General features: G+C 45.2%; 2 protein-coding genes across 3 annotated transcripts in view; one reads left to right on the top strand and one right to left on the bottom strand.

The window, feature by feature from the left end:
* The window catches only part of ABCD4 (ATP binding cassette subfamily D member 4), a 70199-nt gene extending 60329 nt beyond the window's left edge, over positions 1–9870 (top strand). For both annotated transcript variants that reach the window (XM_069735725.1, XM_069735728.1), the window contains exons 16-19: positions 5761–5813; positions 5891–5967; positions 6076–6191; positions 8294–9870. In XM_069735725.1, coding sequence (XP_069591826.1) covers positions 5761–5813; positions 5891–5967; positions 6076–6191; positions 8294–8362 — 315 coding nt within the window. In that variant the 3' untranslated portion in view covers positions 8363–9870. The remainder of the gene's footprint in view (positions 1–5760; positions 5814–5890; positions 5968–6075; positions 6192–8293) is intronic.
* VSX2 (visual system homeobox 2) overlaps positions 8702–15460 on the bottom strand; it is a 179974-nt gene continuing 173215 nt past the window's right edge. The window contains exon 5 of the mRNA XM_069733519.1: positions 8702–9063. Coding sequence (XP_069589620.1) covers positions 8702–9063 — 362 coding nt within the window. The remainder of the gene's footprint in view (positions 9064–15460) is intronic.

The following is a 15460-nucleotide window of genomic DNA, read 5'->3' as shown; positions in this document are numbered from 1 at the left end:
GTGACCCTCACGATCTACTAGATACACATGTATGATCTGTGTAGTGCACGTGTGACCCTCACCTTCCACTATATACACATGTATGACCTGTGTAGTCCACGTGTGACCCTTACCCTCCACTATATATAGACATGTTTGATCTGTGCTGTCTACATGTGACCATCACCCTCCACTATATATACACAGATGTATGATGTGTAGTTCACGTGTGACCTGTATGGTCTGTGTAGTTCACGTGTGACCTTCACCTTCCAATACTTCCAATATATACACACGTATGATCTGTGTAGTCCACGTGTGCCCCTCACCCTCCACTATATACACATGTATGATTTGTGTAGTCTCTGTGACCTTCACCCTCCACTATATACACATGTATGATGTGTGTAGTCCACATGTGACCCTCACCCCCCACTATATACACATGTAAGATCTGTGTAGTTCACGTGACCCTCACCATCCACTATTTGCACATGTTTGATATGTGTAGTTCACGTGTGATCCACACCTTCCATTATATACACATGCATGATCTGTGTAGTCCATGTGTAGCTCTCAACTTCCACTATATACAAATGTATGATCTACTCACCCTCCAGTATATACCGTATATACACAGATGTCTGATCTGTGTAGTCTATGTGTGACCCTCACCCTCCACTATAAACACATGCATCTGTGTAATCCATGTGTGACCCTCACCCCCACTATATATACAGATGTATGATCTGTGTAGTCCATGTGTCGCCCTCACCCTCCACTATATACACATGCATCATCTGTGTAGTCCACGTGTAGCTCTCAACTTCCATTATATACAAATGTATGATCTATGTAGTCCACATGTGACCCTCACCTTCCACTATATATACAGATGTATGATCTGTGTAGTCCATGTGTGACCTTCACCCTCCACTATATACACATATATGATCTGTGTAGTCTACATATGACCCTCCACTATATAGACATGTATGATGTGTGCAGTCCACGTGTGGCCCTCACCCTCCATTATAAACATATGCATAATCTGAGTAGTCCACGTGTGACCCTCACCCTCCACTATACATATATATATAGATGTATGATCTGTGTAGTCCATGTGTGACCCTCACCGTCCACTATATATGCACAGATGTATGACCTGTGTAGTCCATGTGTGGCCCTCAACCTCCAATATATACAGATTCATGATCTGTGTAGTCCATGTGTGGCCATCACACTCCACCATATATACAGAACAGACCAAAGGTTTGGACACACCTTCTCATTTAAAGATTTTTCTATATTTTCATGACTTACTTAACAAACAAGTGTGAAAAAACTGAAATTGTCTTATATTCTACGTTCTTCAAAGTTGCCACCTTTTGCTTTGATGACTGCTTTGCACACTCTTGGCATTCTCTTGATGAGCTTCAAGAGGTAGTCACCGTAAATGGTTTTCACGTCACAGGTGTGCCCTGTCAGGTTTAATAAGTGGGATTTCTTGCCTTATAAATGGGGTTGGGACCATCAGTTGTGTTGTGCAGAAGTCTGGTGGATACACAGCTGATGGTCCTACTGAATAGACTGTTAGAATTTGTATTATGGCAAGAAAAAAGCAGCCAAGTAAAGAAAAACGAGTGGCCATCATTACTTTAAGAAATTAAGGTCAGTCAGTCTGAAAAATTGGGCATACTTTGATAGTGTTCCCAAGTGCTGTTGCAAAAACCATCAAGCGCTACAAAGAAACTGGCTCACATGAGGACCGCCCCAGGAAAGGAAGACCAAGAGTCACCTCTGCTTCTGAGGATAAGTTTATCCGAGTCTCCAGCCTCAGAAATCGCAGGTTAATAGCAGCTCAGATTAGAGACCAAGTCAATGCCACACAGAGTTCTAGCAGCAGACACATCTCTACAACAACTGTTAAGAGGAGACTTTGTGCAGCAGGCCTTCATGGTAAAATAGCTGCTAGGAAACCACTGCTAATGACAGGCAACAAGCAGAAGAGAATTGTTTGGGCTAAAGAACACAAGGAATGGACATTAGACCAGTGGAAATCTGTGCTTTGGTCTGATGAGTCCAAATTTGAGATCTTTGGTTCCAACCACCGTGTCTTTGTGTGACGCAGAAAAGGTGAACGAATGGACTCTACAAGCCTGGTTCCCACCGTGAAGCATGGAGGAAGAGTTGTGATGGTGACACTGGGTTTTATTCAAAATTGAAGGCATACTGAACCAGCATGGCTACCACAGCATCTTGCAGCGGCATGGTATTCCATCCGGTTTGCGTTTAGTTGGACCATCATTTATTTTTCAACACGACAATGATCCCAAACACACCTTCAGGCTGTGTAAGGGCTATTTGACCAAGAAGGACAGTGATGGGGTGTTACGCCAGATGACCTGGCTTCCACAGTCACCAGACCTGAACCTAATTGAGATGGTTTGGGGTGAGCTGGACCGCAGAGCCAATGCAAAAGGGCCAACAAGTGCTAAGCATCTCTGGGAACTCCTTCAAGATTGTTGGAAGACCATTCCCGGTGACTACCTCTTGAAGCTCATCAAAAGAATGCCAAGAGTGTGCAAAGCAGTCATCAAAGCAAAAGATGGCTACTTTGAAAAACCTAGAATATAAGACATAATTTCATGCGTGACTTTCACTCTCCATTATATATACATATGTATGATCTGTGTAGTGCACGTGTGACCCTCACCCTCCAATATATACACATGTAAGATCTGTGTAGTCCATGTGTAGCTCTCAACCTCCAGTATATATACAAATGCATGATCTGTGTAGCCCACGTATGACCCTCATCCTCCACTATATGTATACAGATGTATGGTCTGTGTGACCTTCACCCTCCACTATATACACATGTATGATCTGTGTAGTCCACGTGACCCTTCACTATATAGACGTGTATGATGTGTGTAGTGCACGTGTGACCCTGACCCTACACTATATATACACATTTATCACCTGTGTAGTCCACATGTGGCCCTCAACCTCCACAATATATACAGATGCATGATCTGTGTAGTCCAGGTGTGACCCTCACCCTTCACTGTATATACACAGATGTATGATGTGTGATTGTCACCCTCCACTATATACACATGTATGATCTGTGTAGTCCATGTGTGATCCTCACCCTCTGCTATATACAATTGCATGATCTGTGTAGCCCACGTGTGACCCTCACCCTCCACTATAAACACATGCATCATCTGTGTAGCTCACTTATGACACTCACCCTCCACCATATATACAGATGCATGATCTGTGTAGTCCATGTGTGGCCATTACACTCCGCTATATATGCATGTATGACCTGTGTTGTCCACGTATGAACCTCACCCTCCACTATATACACAAAAAATGATCTGTGTAGTTCTCGTGTGAACCTCACCCTCCACCATATATACACATTTATGATCTGTGTAGTCCACATGTGTCCCTGACGCTTCACGATAAACACATACATCATCTGTGTAGTCCTTGTGTGACCCTCACCCTCCACTATATACACATGTATGATCTGTGTAGTCCACATGTGGCTCTTAACCTCCACTATATACACAGATGTGTGTTCTGTGTTGTCCATGTGTGACCCTCACCCTCCATTATATACATATGTAGGATCTGTGAAGTCCATGTGTGACCCTCACCCTCCACTATATACACATGCATGATCTGTGTAGTGCACGTGTGACCCTCACCCTCCAATATATACACATGTAGGATCTGTGTAGTCTATGTGTAGCTCTCAACCTCCACTGTATATACAGATGTAGGATCTGTGTAGTCCATGTGTGACCCTCACCCTCTGCTATATACAAATGCATGATCTGTGTAGCCCACGTGTGACCCTTACCCTCCACTATATGTATACAGATGTATGGTCTGTGTGACCTTCACCCGCCACTATATACACATATATGATCTGTGTAGTCCACATGTGACCCTCCACTATATAGACATGTATGATGTGTGTAGTGCACGTGTGACCCTCACCCTCCACTATATATACACATGTATCACCTATGTAGTCCATGTGTGGCCCTTATCCTCCACAATATATACAGATGCATGAGCTGTGCAGTCCACGTGACCCTCACCCTGCACTGTATACACACAGATGTATGATCTTTGTAACCCACGTATGATCTTCACCCTCCACTATATACACATGTATATGTCTAGTCCACATGTGACCCTCAAACTCCACTATAAACACATGCATCATCTGTGCAGTCCACGTTTGACTCTCACTTTCCACTATATACACATTCATTATCTGTGTAGTCCACGTTTGACCCTCACCCTCCACTATATATACAGATGTGTGATTTATGTAGTCCATGTGTGACCCTCACCCTCCACTATATATGCACAGATGTATGATCTGTGTAGTCCATGTGTGGCCCTCAACCTACTCTCTATACAGATGCATGATCTGTGTAGTCCATGTGTGGCCATCACACTCCACTATATATACATGTATGACATGTAGTCGACGTGTGAACCTCACCCTCCACTATATACACAAAAAATGATCTGAGTAGTTCACGTGTGAACCTCACCATCCACTATAAACACATGCATGGTCTGTGTAGTCCACGTGTGACCCTCACCCTCCAGTATATACACATGCATGGTCTGTGTAGTCCACGTGTGACCCTCACCCTCCACTATATATACAGATGTATGATCTGTTTAGTCCATGTGTGACCCTCACCCTCCACTATATAAACATGCATGATCTGTGTAGTCCACATATGACCCTCACCATCCACTATACACATACATGAACTGTGTAGTCCACGTGTGACTCTCACCCTCTACGTTATACACATGATCCGTGTAGTCTACGTGTGACCCTCGCCCTCCACTATATACTCATGCATCATCTGTGTAGTCCACGTGTGACCCTCACCCTCCACTATATAAGCACAGATGTATGATCTGTGTAGTCAACGTGTTACCCTCACTCTCCACTATATACACATGTAAGATCTGTGTAGTCCACATGTGACCCTCACCCTCCACTATAAACATGTGCATCATCTGTGCAGTCCACATGTGACCCTCACCCTCCACTATATACACATGCATGATCTGTGTAGTCCACGTGTGACCCTCACCCTCCACTATATAAGCACGGCTGTATGATCTGTGTAGTCAACGTGTTACCCTCACTCTCCACTATATACACATGTAAGATCTGTGTAGTCCACGTATGGCCCTCACCATCCACTATATACACTTGTATGATCTGTGTAGTCCATGTGTGACCCTCACCATCCACTGTATATGCAGATGTATGATCTTTGTAGTCCATATGTGACCTTAACCCTCCACTATATCTTCAGATGTATCTGTGTAGTCCACGTGTGACCCTCATCCTCAACTATATACATGCGTGTGATATGTGTACCCCACGTGTGACCCTCACCCTCCACTATATTTACAGATGTGTAGTCCACGTGTGACCCACGCCTTCCATTATATACACATCTGTATATATATATATATATATATATATATATATATATATATATATATATATATATATATATATATATACATGATATATATATGCATGATCTGTGTAGTCCACAAGTGAGTCTACCCCTCCACATACACATAGGTGGACAGTGTTCGTGTGTCACCTTTCTCCGTACATGTTTCTCATACACAGATTGTGATGTGGATCACTTATAGATATTTGATCCTTTGCTGACATCCGTTAACCTTGGTTATTTTTCACTGCAGACATGTTTATTGAGCAGAACAGGAGGTCTGGACAATAAAGTGGATTGGAAATGGTGAGTCTGCTGACTGCTACCGACTTATATTGGAGTGCACTGACTACATACGTATTATATGTCCTTCGTTCCTTCAGGTCGGAGATTCTGTCACCTGGAGAAATGCAGCGTTTGGCATTTTCTCGGCTCTTTTACCTAGAGCCAAAATATGCAGGTGAGCTAGCGACGCATGCCTGGAGATGCGTGCTGATCCTGGGAGTGCGGCCGGCTGGAGATTATATAGATGATAACTCATCTCTCCTTTTTGCTCCCTTTGTGTCAGTCCTGGATGAGGCAAGCAGCGCACTTAGCGAGGAAACCGAGGTTGAGTTGTATACACGCTGCAGACAGCTGGGAATGACACTGATCAGCGTGGGACACCGACACAGCCTCAGAAAGGTGACCCTCAAATATACATTCTAGCGTGGGACACCGAAACAGCCTCAGAAAGGTGCCCTTCTCAGTACACATCCCAGCGTGGGACAAAGGGGCAGCCTCAGAGAGGCTATCCTCACAGTATACATCCTAGCGTGGGACATAGGCGCAGCTCAGAGAGGTGACCTTCACAGATTACATCCTAGCGTGGGGCACAGGCGCAGCCTCAGGGAGGTGACCCTCACAGTATACATCCTAGCATGGGATGTGCACGCAGCTTCAGAGAGGTGACCCTCACAGTATACATCTAGTGTGGGACACAGACCAGCCTCAGAGGGGTGACCTTCACAGTATACATCCTTCTGTTGGACGTGGACTTGGCCTAAGAGAGGTGACCCTCACAGTATACATTCTAGCGTGGGATGTGGACACAGCCTCAGAGAGGTGACCCTCACAGTATACAGTCCTGGAGCAGGGGAACAAGTTTGGCTTTGGGGGTGACAGGTCTTTTGCAGGCGCAGGTCTTTTCAGGTCAGACAGCATTCACATAACCAGTGTATGTTCCTACATGTCATAGTCGTGGTCTGTGCCAGTCATCAAAGGTTGAGAGCACAAGCAGTATTATTAGCGCAGGCACCTTGGAGAGCACTGACACTGTTATATTTGAGAGCACAAGCAGTATTATTAGTGCAGGCACCTTGGGGAGCACTGACACTGTTATATTTGAGAGCACAAGCAATATTATTAGTGCAGGCACCTTGGGTAGCACTGACACTGTTGTATTTGAGAGCACAAGCAGTATTATTAGTGCAGGCACCTTGGGGAGCACTGACACTGTTATATTTGAGAGCACAAGCAATATTAGTGCAGGCACCTTGGGGAGCACTAACACTGTTATATTTGAGAGCACAAGCAGTATTATTAGTGCAGGCACCTTGTGGAGCATTGACACTGTTATATTTGAGAGCACAAGGAATATTATTAGTGCAGGCACCTTGGGGAGCACTGGCACTGTTATATTTGTGAGTGCAGGCAGTATTATTAGTGCAGGTATCTGGGGCAGCGCTGGCACTGTTATTTGTGAGTGCAGACAGTTTTATTAATGTAGGCATCTTGGCAAGCACTGGCACTGTTTTATTTGTGAGTGCAGGCAGTATTATTAGCGTGGCCATGTGGGGGAGTGTTGGCACTGTTATATGTGTGACTTGAGGCAGTATCATTAGTGCGGACATCTTAGGGAGTGCTGGCCCTGTTATATTTGTGAGTGCAGTTAGTATTACTAGTGCGGGCATCTGGGGCAACACTGACACTGTTATATTTGTGAGTGCAGGCAGTATTATTAGTGTGGGCATCTTGGGAAGAGCTGGTAATGTTAACTTTGTGAGTGCAGGCGGTATTAATAGTGTGAGCATCTGGGGGAGTGCTGGCTCTGTTATATTTGTGGGTGCAGGCAGTATTACTAGAGTGGGCATTTGGGGGAGTGCTGGCCCTGTTATATTTGTGGGTGCAGGCAGTATTATTAGTGTGGGCATCTGGGGGAGTGCTGGCCCTGTTATATTTGTGGGTGCAGGCTGTATTATTAGTGTGGGCATCTGGGGGAGTGCTGGCCCTGTTATATTTGTGAGTGCCGGCGGTATTATTAGTGTGGGCATCTGGGGCAGTGCTGGCACTGTTATATGTGAGAGTGCAGGTAATATTAGTGCGGGCATCTTACGGAGCGCTGGCACTGTTATATGTGTGCATACAGGCAGTATTAGTGTGGACATTTGGGGGAGCGCTGGTACCGTTATGTGAGAGTGCAGGCAGTATTATTAGTGTGGGTATCTGGGAGAGCACTGACACTGTTATATGTGAGAGGGCAGGCAGTATTATTTTGGGGGGAATCTGCGGCAGCACTGGCACTGTTATATTTGTGAGGGCTAGCAGTTTTATTACTGGTGGGACATCTGGGGAAGTGCTGGCACTGTTATGTGTGAGGACAGGTAGTATTATTACTGGGGTATATGGGGCAGTGCTGGCACTTTTATATGTGTGAGTGCAGGCAGTATTACTTGTGTGGGCATCTTACGGAGAGCTGGTACGGTTGTTTGCCGGGCACCTGCTTATTGCTCTTCTTCTTTTTGCAGTTTCATGATCTGGAATTAAAGCTTGGACCTGATGGGTACTGGGACTTGAGTCGTGTAATGAGACAGTAGAGTGCAGGAGAGAACTGATGAGAGGTGCTATGGACTGTCTGCAGCCCTCCAATCCATAACCTGTGCAGCTTTCACTTCCATCTGTGCACTGATGGGCATCTGACAGCAGGGTGGGCTTCCATTGCCCTTTCCTCACAGCCCAGACCCCTGTGGTGAATCTGTACCAAGTGTTGTGTGCACACAGCGCCTCACTATATACATCCAGCTTTATTTTACTGCAGGTCAGACCTATGGGAATGTAATGTCTCTGTACAATATTTACACCTGTCCCCTTCCTGCCACCGCTCTGCTGCCCACCGCATGCATGCTACCACGTGGACACAGACCCTTCCCAGTCCTTCACAATGAAGCTTTGCATTGGTCTCCCTGTGACTGTCCTTCCTCGCCACCTTCCTCTCCTCCATCCTGCTTTCTGGCAGGAGTCTCACAGTTCGTGCTCTGGAGGACTTTGGCGCTGTGTTCTTGAGCCCGTGCTCGCAGGGCAGCAATGCTGTTCTCTCTCAGTTCCTCCTCAGAGATGGAGCTTGGTGGATCCGCTTCTGTCCTCTCGCTGTTTTCTGGCTGGTTGGATATTGCTGGTAGCTCCCTCTCTGGCTGTGGTATTGCATCTGCCGCCTCCAAGGACTTTTTGTGCATTCCTGCAAAGAATTGTTGGTATTCGGGTTTAGAAAATCGTCTGGGCATTGACAGGTCATCGTGAACTGAAAATGGCAAAGACAAAAAAGAATTTAGGAGACTTGTGGAAGAGATGCAAATGGTTGTCCAGAATTGACCCTGCAGCCAACAGATTTTACATTTCAACAGGAGCCATCTGAGCCCCGGGTGGAGACCACCCTGCGAGTCCCAGCACACAGATTGTAGAAGGTGTCTGCATATCCATGATGGCTCGAGGACCCTCTGACTGCCTTATCTGTTATGGGATTCTGACATCACTCACATGGGAATTATAACTTTTTACATTTTTTTAGCTTTTATTTTGGGTATAACTAGTGATGTGTCCTTTAGGGTACACCTCCAAATAATGTCTGCGAGGTAGCAGCAGGCTGAGCGTCCTACACATTACGTTGTGCCTGAGAATGGACACGTGTGCTTCGATCACATGCGCCACGTGTAGGGTTTGCTAGATCTAATTAGATTGTAAGCTCCTGTGAACAGGAAATTCCGTGATGACGAGGATCCCTGCCTGTACAATGCTGCGGAGGACATCACCATGTCACCGAGACTGAAGATGGAACAACATGAGGGTATGTAGGCTATGGAGACATGGCCTACACTACGGGACAGCCCATCACCCGGGAGATCACTACATTCAGTAGTTACAGCTCCACAATGCCTTGAAAAATTCTTCATATCCCAAGAACTTTTCCACATTTTTCATGTTACACCACAAACTTAAATGTTTTTATTGGGATTTTATGTGACACCAGCAGAAAGTAGCGAGCATCTGTGAAGTGTAAATTTGAAAAACTTTTACAATATAAATCTGAACATTGTGAGGTGCATTTGGATTCAGCCCCTCTGAGTCAGTACTTTATAGGACCACCCTTCTTTGCTGCAGTATTTTGGGGTGTGTCGCTACCATGTTTACACATCTAGAGGTGACATTTTTGCCCTTCTTTGCACACCCGCCCTCAATGTATATATACGAGTTGTTAGTCCGTAGATCAGCTCCATATTGGGCTATACTTTCCATGTGTTTAGTGGATAAGTAGAAGATTTCATATAGTTAAACTCAAGAGACCCCTGACCATATAATGGACATGTAGACCCCACATCATGCTTACACTTAGAAGTAGTAATCTAATCAGAATGAAGTTTGTGCTGCTACGCCTTACCAGCAGCACAATAGCGTGGATGTACATACCCAATAGGCAAGGGCCTCCATGGCCGAATTTAACATTGATGGCTGAAAAGTTGTCACATATATTCAGCCTATACTGTTAGGAAGATATATAATACGGGCTCCAAGCTGCACAGCATATCTGATACAGTGGGATCTGACTTTATTTAGTAGAATTAGGTGGATCTGGTCTGACTACTTTGGGCCACACAAGTGGCCCCTGTAATACCTGATGTTGTTTTTTTATGTTTAGCCTTTATTCTTTTAAGAAACCTAATTGAATAGATTCTGAACCGTGCCTCTAGACTTTAGGACAGATCTGGGGTGGGCTGGTAAAAATTCTGGCCAGGAGGAATATAACCTTTAAAGGGACTCTGTCACCTGAATTTGGAGGGAACAATCTTCAGCCATAGGGGCAGGGTTTTCGGGTGTTTGATTCACCCTTTCCTTACCTGCTGGCTGCATGCAGGATGCAATATTGGATTGAAGTTAATTCTCTGTCCTCCGTAGTACATGCCTGCACGAGGCAATCTTGCACAGCGCAGGCGTGTACTATGGAGGACAGAGAATGAACTTCAATCCAATATTGCAGCCAGCATGCAGACAGCGGGTAAGGAAAGGGTGAATCAAACACCCGAAAACCCCGCCCCTATGGCTGAAGATTGTTCCCTCCAAATTCAGGTGACAGAGTCCCTTTAACCTACAAACGCCTGAGGGGGTGACAGGTTTCCTTTAAGCATCGATAATAATTTAGAAGGTATTTAGAGGTTCATAGGTAGCCGACTATAACTAAGGCTAGGTCTCATTTTACCTCAGCTCTGACAACGATAGGTCTTGATGTAGCAGACCATTTCATGACCCTTTATATAATGGAACGTGACAAGCATATTCCAAAAATGGCAAACTTAAAAGGGTTTTCCACTACTAGATGTCCCTTGCGTAACTTATTCAGGACCCCAATTAAAAAAAACTGTGTACTCTCTTCTCGCAGCAGCGCTGTTCCCATGACCTGTGCCGCGTGCTGGCTGTAGACACTGTGCACATGTTTTTTGCCTGCAAAATCGGTTCGTGACATTCCTCCAGAACATCAGCGTTGCGATTGATGGAACAACACTGCTGTAGGAGGTGAGTATAAACCTTATGTTCATTAGGGCTCTGAATCGATTAAGCAGGAAATGTCTAGTGATGGACAAACCATTTAACTGAAATTTGTACATTTAAGGTCGATTGTGTTTAGCTTTACTTGCTCTTGGTCAGGTGTCTCAAACATGCTGCTGTTTGACAATCGCATCCAGCAAGTCAGGGGCCTGCTGATGTCAGTGCTTCTTTTCAACTGAACATGGACGCACATTCAATTGAGATGTATTGTGGTGCAAACACCAGCTTTCTGCTCCACAATACCAATACGATCCACTGGCCAATCAGAGGCCAGCAGCTGACGTTGCGGGGCTCGACTGCACATGACGTTGTTGGCTGTGGAGGAGGAAGAGGACGCGAGGTCAGGTGAGGAGAATTTTTTTATGTGTTTTTAAACAGCAGCAGAATAAGGTGCATTATTACAAGAAAAGAACCAGAATGGGGACATTTCTATAAGATGGGACCAGGATGAGGACATTTTTATAAGATGAGAACCAGCATTTGGACATTACTGTAATTTGGGACCAGGATGGGGACTGTACCGAAGATGGGACCAGGAAGGTGACATTACTATAAGATGAGGACCAGGATGGAGACATTATTACTAGATGGAACCAGGATGGGGACATTTCATAGACTCATAGAATGTTAGAGTTGGAAGGGACATCAAGGGTCATTGTGTCAACCCGCTGCTCAGTGTAGTGCAGGATTCACTAAACCATCTCAGACAGATATCTGTCCAGCCTCTATTTGAGTACTTTCATTGAAGGAGAATTCACCACCTCTTGTGCCAGCTTGTTCCACTAATAGGTCATTCTCACTGTCAAAAAGTTTTTTCTAATATCTAATGTGTTTCTTCTCCCTTTCAGTTTCATTCCATTGCTTCTTGGGTTTCCATGTACAAATGAGAGTAAGGATGATCCATCTACACTGTGACATTCCTTCATATATTTGTAGACAGCTTTTAAGTCTCCTCTTAACTTTCTTTGCAGTCATACTTTGCAGTCCGCTCACCATCCTCATAACTCTTTTCTGAGCTTGCTCCAGTTTTTCAATTTTTATTTTAAAATGTGCCCAGAACTGGACACAGTATATAGATGGGGTCTGACCAAGGAGGAGTAGAGGGGGATAATTATTTCACGTGACCCAGACACTATAGTTCTCTTAATACATCCTAAAACTCTGTTCGCCTTTTTTGCTGCTGCATCACACTGTTGACTCGTGCAGTCTGTGATCTATTAGTATGCTTATCGTATATACTCGTGTATAAGCAGAGTTTTTCAGCACTATTTTTTTTTCTCTTATAGCGTGCACAGTTACAGCCGCAGCCGCTGGCTTCCAGCACACATCCTCCTTACCTTCCCTGCGCATCCTCACTGCCTGCATCTACTTCTGGTGCCAGTCTTCCGGCCGAGCGATCATGTGTCCCCCCGCTCATTAAGGTAATGAATATACACCCCATCTCCACTCCATAGGCGTGGAGTGAATGTTCATTACTTTAATGAGCGGGGACACGTGATCACTCGGTCGGAAGAGCTGCTGGAGCCGGGACGAGATGCAGCGAGGGCGCGCAGGGGAAGGTAAGTAGATTGTGTTTTTTTTTTAAATTGGAACCATGCATTCAAGGATAGGGGATAAGGAGCCATGCATACATGGACAGGGACGGTGAGCCATGCATACAAGTGCTGTTGCTTAGTTCTATTCCTCCCATTCTGTAGATGTATTTTTTGTTTTTCTTGCCCAGATGCAGAATCTTGCATTTTTTCCTGTGAAATACCATTCTATTAGTCGCTGCCTATTGTTCAAGTTTATCTAGATTCTTCTGAATCCTTTCTCTGTCTTCTCTAGTGTTAGCTATCCTTCCTAGCTTTGCATCATCTGAAAATTTTATTAGTTTACCTTCAGTTCCTTTATCTAGATCATAAACCATGTTGAACAACACTGGGTCAGAACAGAGCCTTGTGATACCCCAGTTTAAACACTCTTCCAATTGGATGTGCCACCATATATTACCCCTCTTTGAGTGCAATCACTGAGCCAGTTATGAATTCACCTAACGATAGCCTTGTGAATCCCATACTTGGTCATTTTTTCAATAAGGATAGTATGAGATACTTTATCCAATGCTTTTCTGCCGAGATATACTATATCTACCGCATTTTCCTGATTCACCCAGTCAATGATTCCATCATGGAAGGAAATTAGATTAGTCTGGCATTGGCTTGTTTGATACAAAAACAGCTAACATAGAAAAACTCAAAAAACCACAACATGAAGAGCAGACTCTCCAAAACCTTGTCAGATGACAAATGCACTCGCAGGGTGCAGCAGGCCCCCGATAATAAATGCTAAAGCAGCACAGGTGCAAGCTACTGATGAGAGCAACCACCCACTCACCCAAACATTAGAGGGGTTGGCTGCCTAGTAGCAAAAATGCACACAGGTAAGGCCTGCATAAGACACTATTCACACAGATAAATGTGATGCACAGTGTCTGGACAACCTATTGATCACGCCCATAGTATTAGCAGGCGGGCTGTCCAGCACTATATATATACATGCAACACACAAGAAAACAACATAAAGGGGCCCTGCCGCACCATGCAAAAAGATGATAAAAAGTGCAAAAAAGATGAAAAATGAAATACTGTATATAATACATTAGATGAGGTATTAGTTACAATTTTGGCCAAAATGGATAAGATTGCAACCCAACGTCAAGGGTCCTCATAAACTTGCAAGTCCTATTATTATTTATTTTTATAGCCCCATTAATTCCATGGTGCTGTACATGAGAAAGGGGTTACATATAGAGTTATAGATATTGTTTACAGTAAACAAATTTACAGTGACTGGTACAGTGGGGAGAGGACCCTGTCCTTGCGGACTTACATTCTGTGGGATAGTGGGGAAGAGACAGAAGGTAGGGGCGAGGCGGCGGCGATGGCGAGGTGGCAGAATGGTTATTGCAGGCTGTAGGCTTTCTTGAAGAGATGGGTTTTCAGGTTCCGTCTGAAGGAGCTGAGGGTGGTGGATAGTCGGATGTGTTGAGGCATGGAATTCCAGAGGATGGGGGATATTCAGGAGAAATCTTGGAGGCGGTTGTGTGAGGAACGAATAAGTGTGGAGGAGAGTAGGAGGTCTTGTGAGGATCGGGGATTACGTGAGGGAAGATATTGGGAGATTAGTTCAGAGATATAGGGAGGGGACAGGTTGTGGATGGCTTTGTAGATCAGTGTTAGTAGTTTGAACTGGATTCGTTGGGGAATTGGGAGCCAGTGGAGGGATTCGCAGATGGGAGAAGCAGGGGAGTAGCGAGGAGAGAGGTGGATTAGCCGGGCAGCAGAGTTGAGGACAGACTGGAGTGGTGCAAGAGAGTTAGCGGGGAGGCCACAGAGGAGGGTGTTGCAGTAGTTGAGGCGGGAGATGATGAGGGCATGCACAAGAGTTTTGGTAGATTGTGGGCTGAGGAAGGAACTGATTCTGGCAATATTTTTGAGTTGGAGGCGACAGGAGGTGGCAAGAGTTTGGACGTGCGGTTTGAAGGACAGGGCAGAGTCTCCGAGGCAGCGGATTTCAGGTGCGGGAGAGAGCGTGATGCTGTTTACCATAATAGATAGGTCAGGTAGGGTGGATACGTGAGATGGGGGAAAGATGATGAGATCGGTTTTGTCTACATTGAGTTTTAGGAAGCGAGAGGTGAAAAAGGAGGATATGGCTGACAGACACTTTGGGATTCTGGACAGCAGAGAGGTGACATCTGGGCCAGAGAGGTAGATCTGAGTGTCGTCCGCATACAGGTGGTACTGGAAGCCGTGGGACTTTGAGTTGTCCTAGGCCAAGAGTATAGAATGAATAAAGTAGGGGCCCTAGGACAGAGCCCTGAGGGACTCCAACAGAGAGAGGGCGGGATCAGGAGGTGGTGTGGGAGTAGGAAACGCTAAATGTGCGGTCGGAAAGGTATGAGGCAATCTAGGACAGGGCAAGGTCTTTGATGCCAAGGGAAGAAAGAATCTGTAGCAGTAGGCAGTGATCGACTGTGTTGAAAGCAGAGGACAGGTCAAGAAGGAGGAGGATGGAGAACTGTCTGTTAGCTTTGGCTGTGAGTATGTCATTAGTAA

This window comes from Ranitomeya imitator, chromosome 1 (genome assembly GCF_032444005.1).
Source record: "Ranitomeya imitator isolate aRanImi1 chromosome 1, aRanImi1.pri, whole genome shotgun sequence".
Lineage (NCBI taxonomy): Eukaryota > Metazoa > Chordata > Amphibia > Anura > Dendrobatidae > Ranitomeya > Ranitomeya imitator.
Note: the sequence above shows the minus strand (reverse complement) of the source record. Positions and strands in the feature narration are given on the sequence as shown.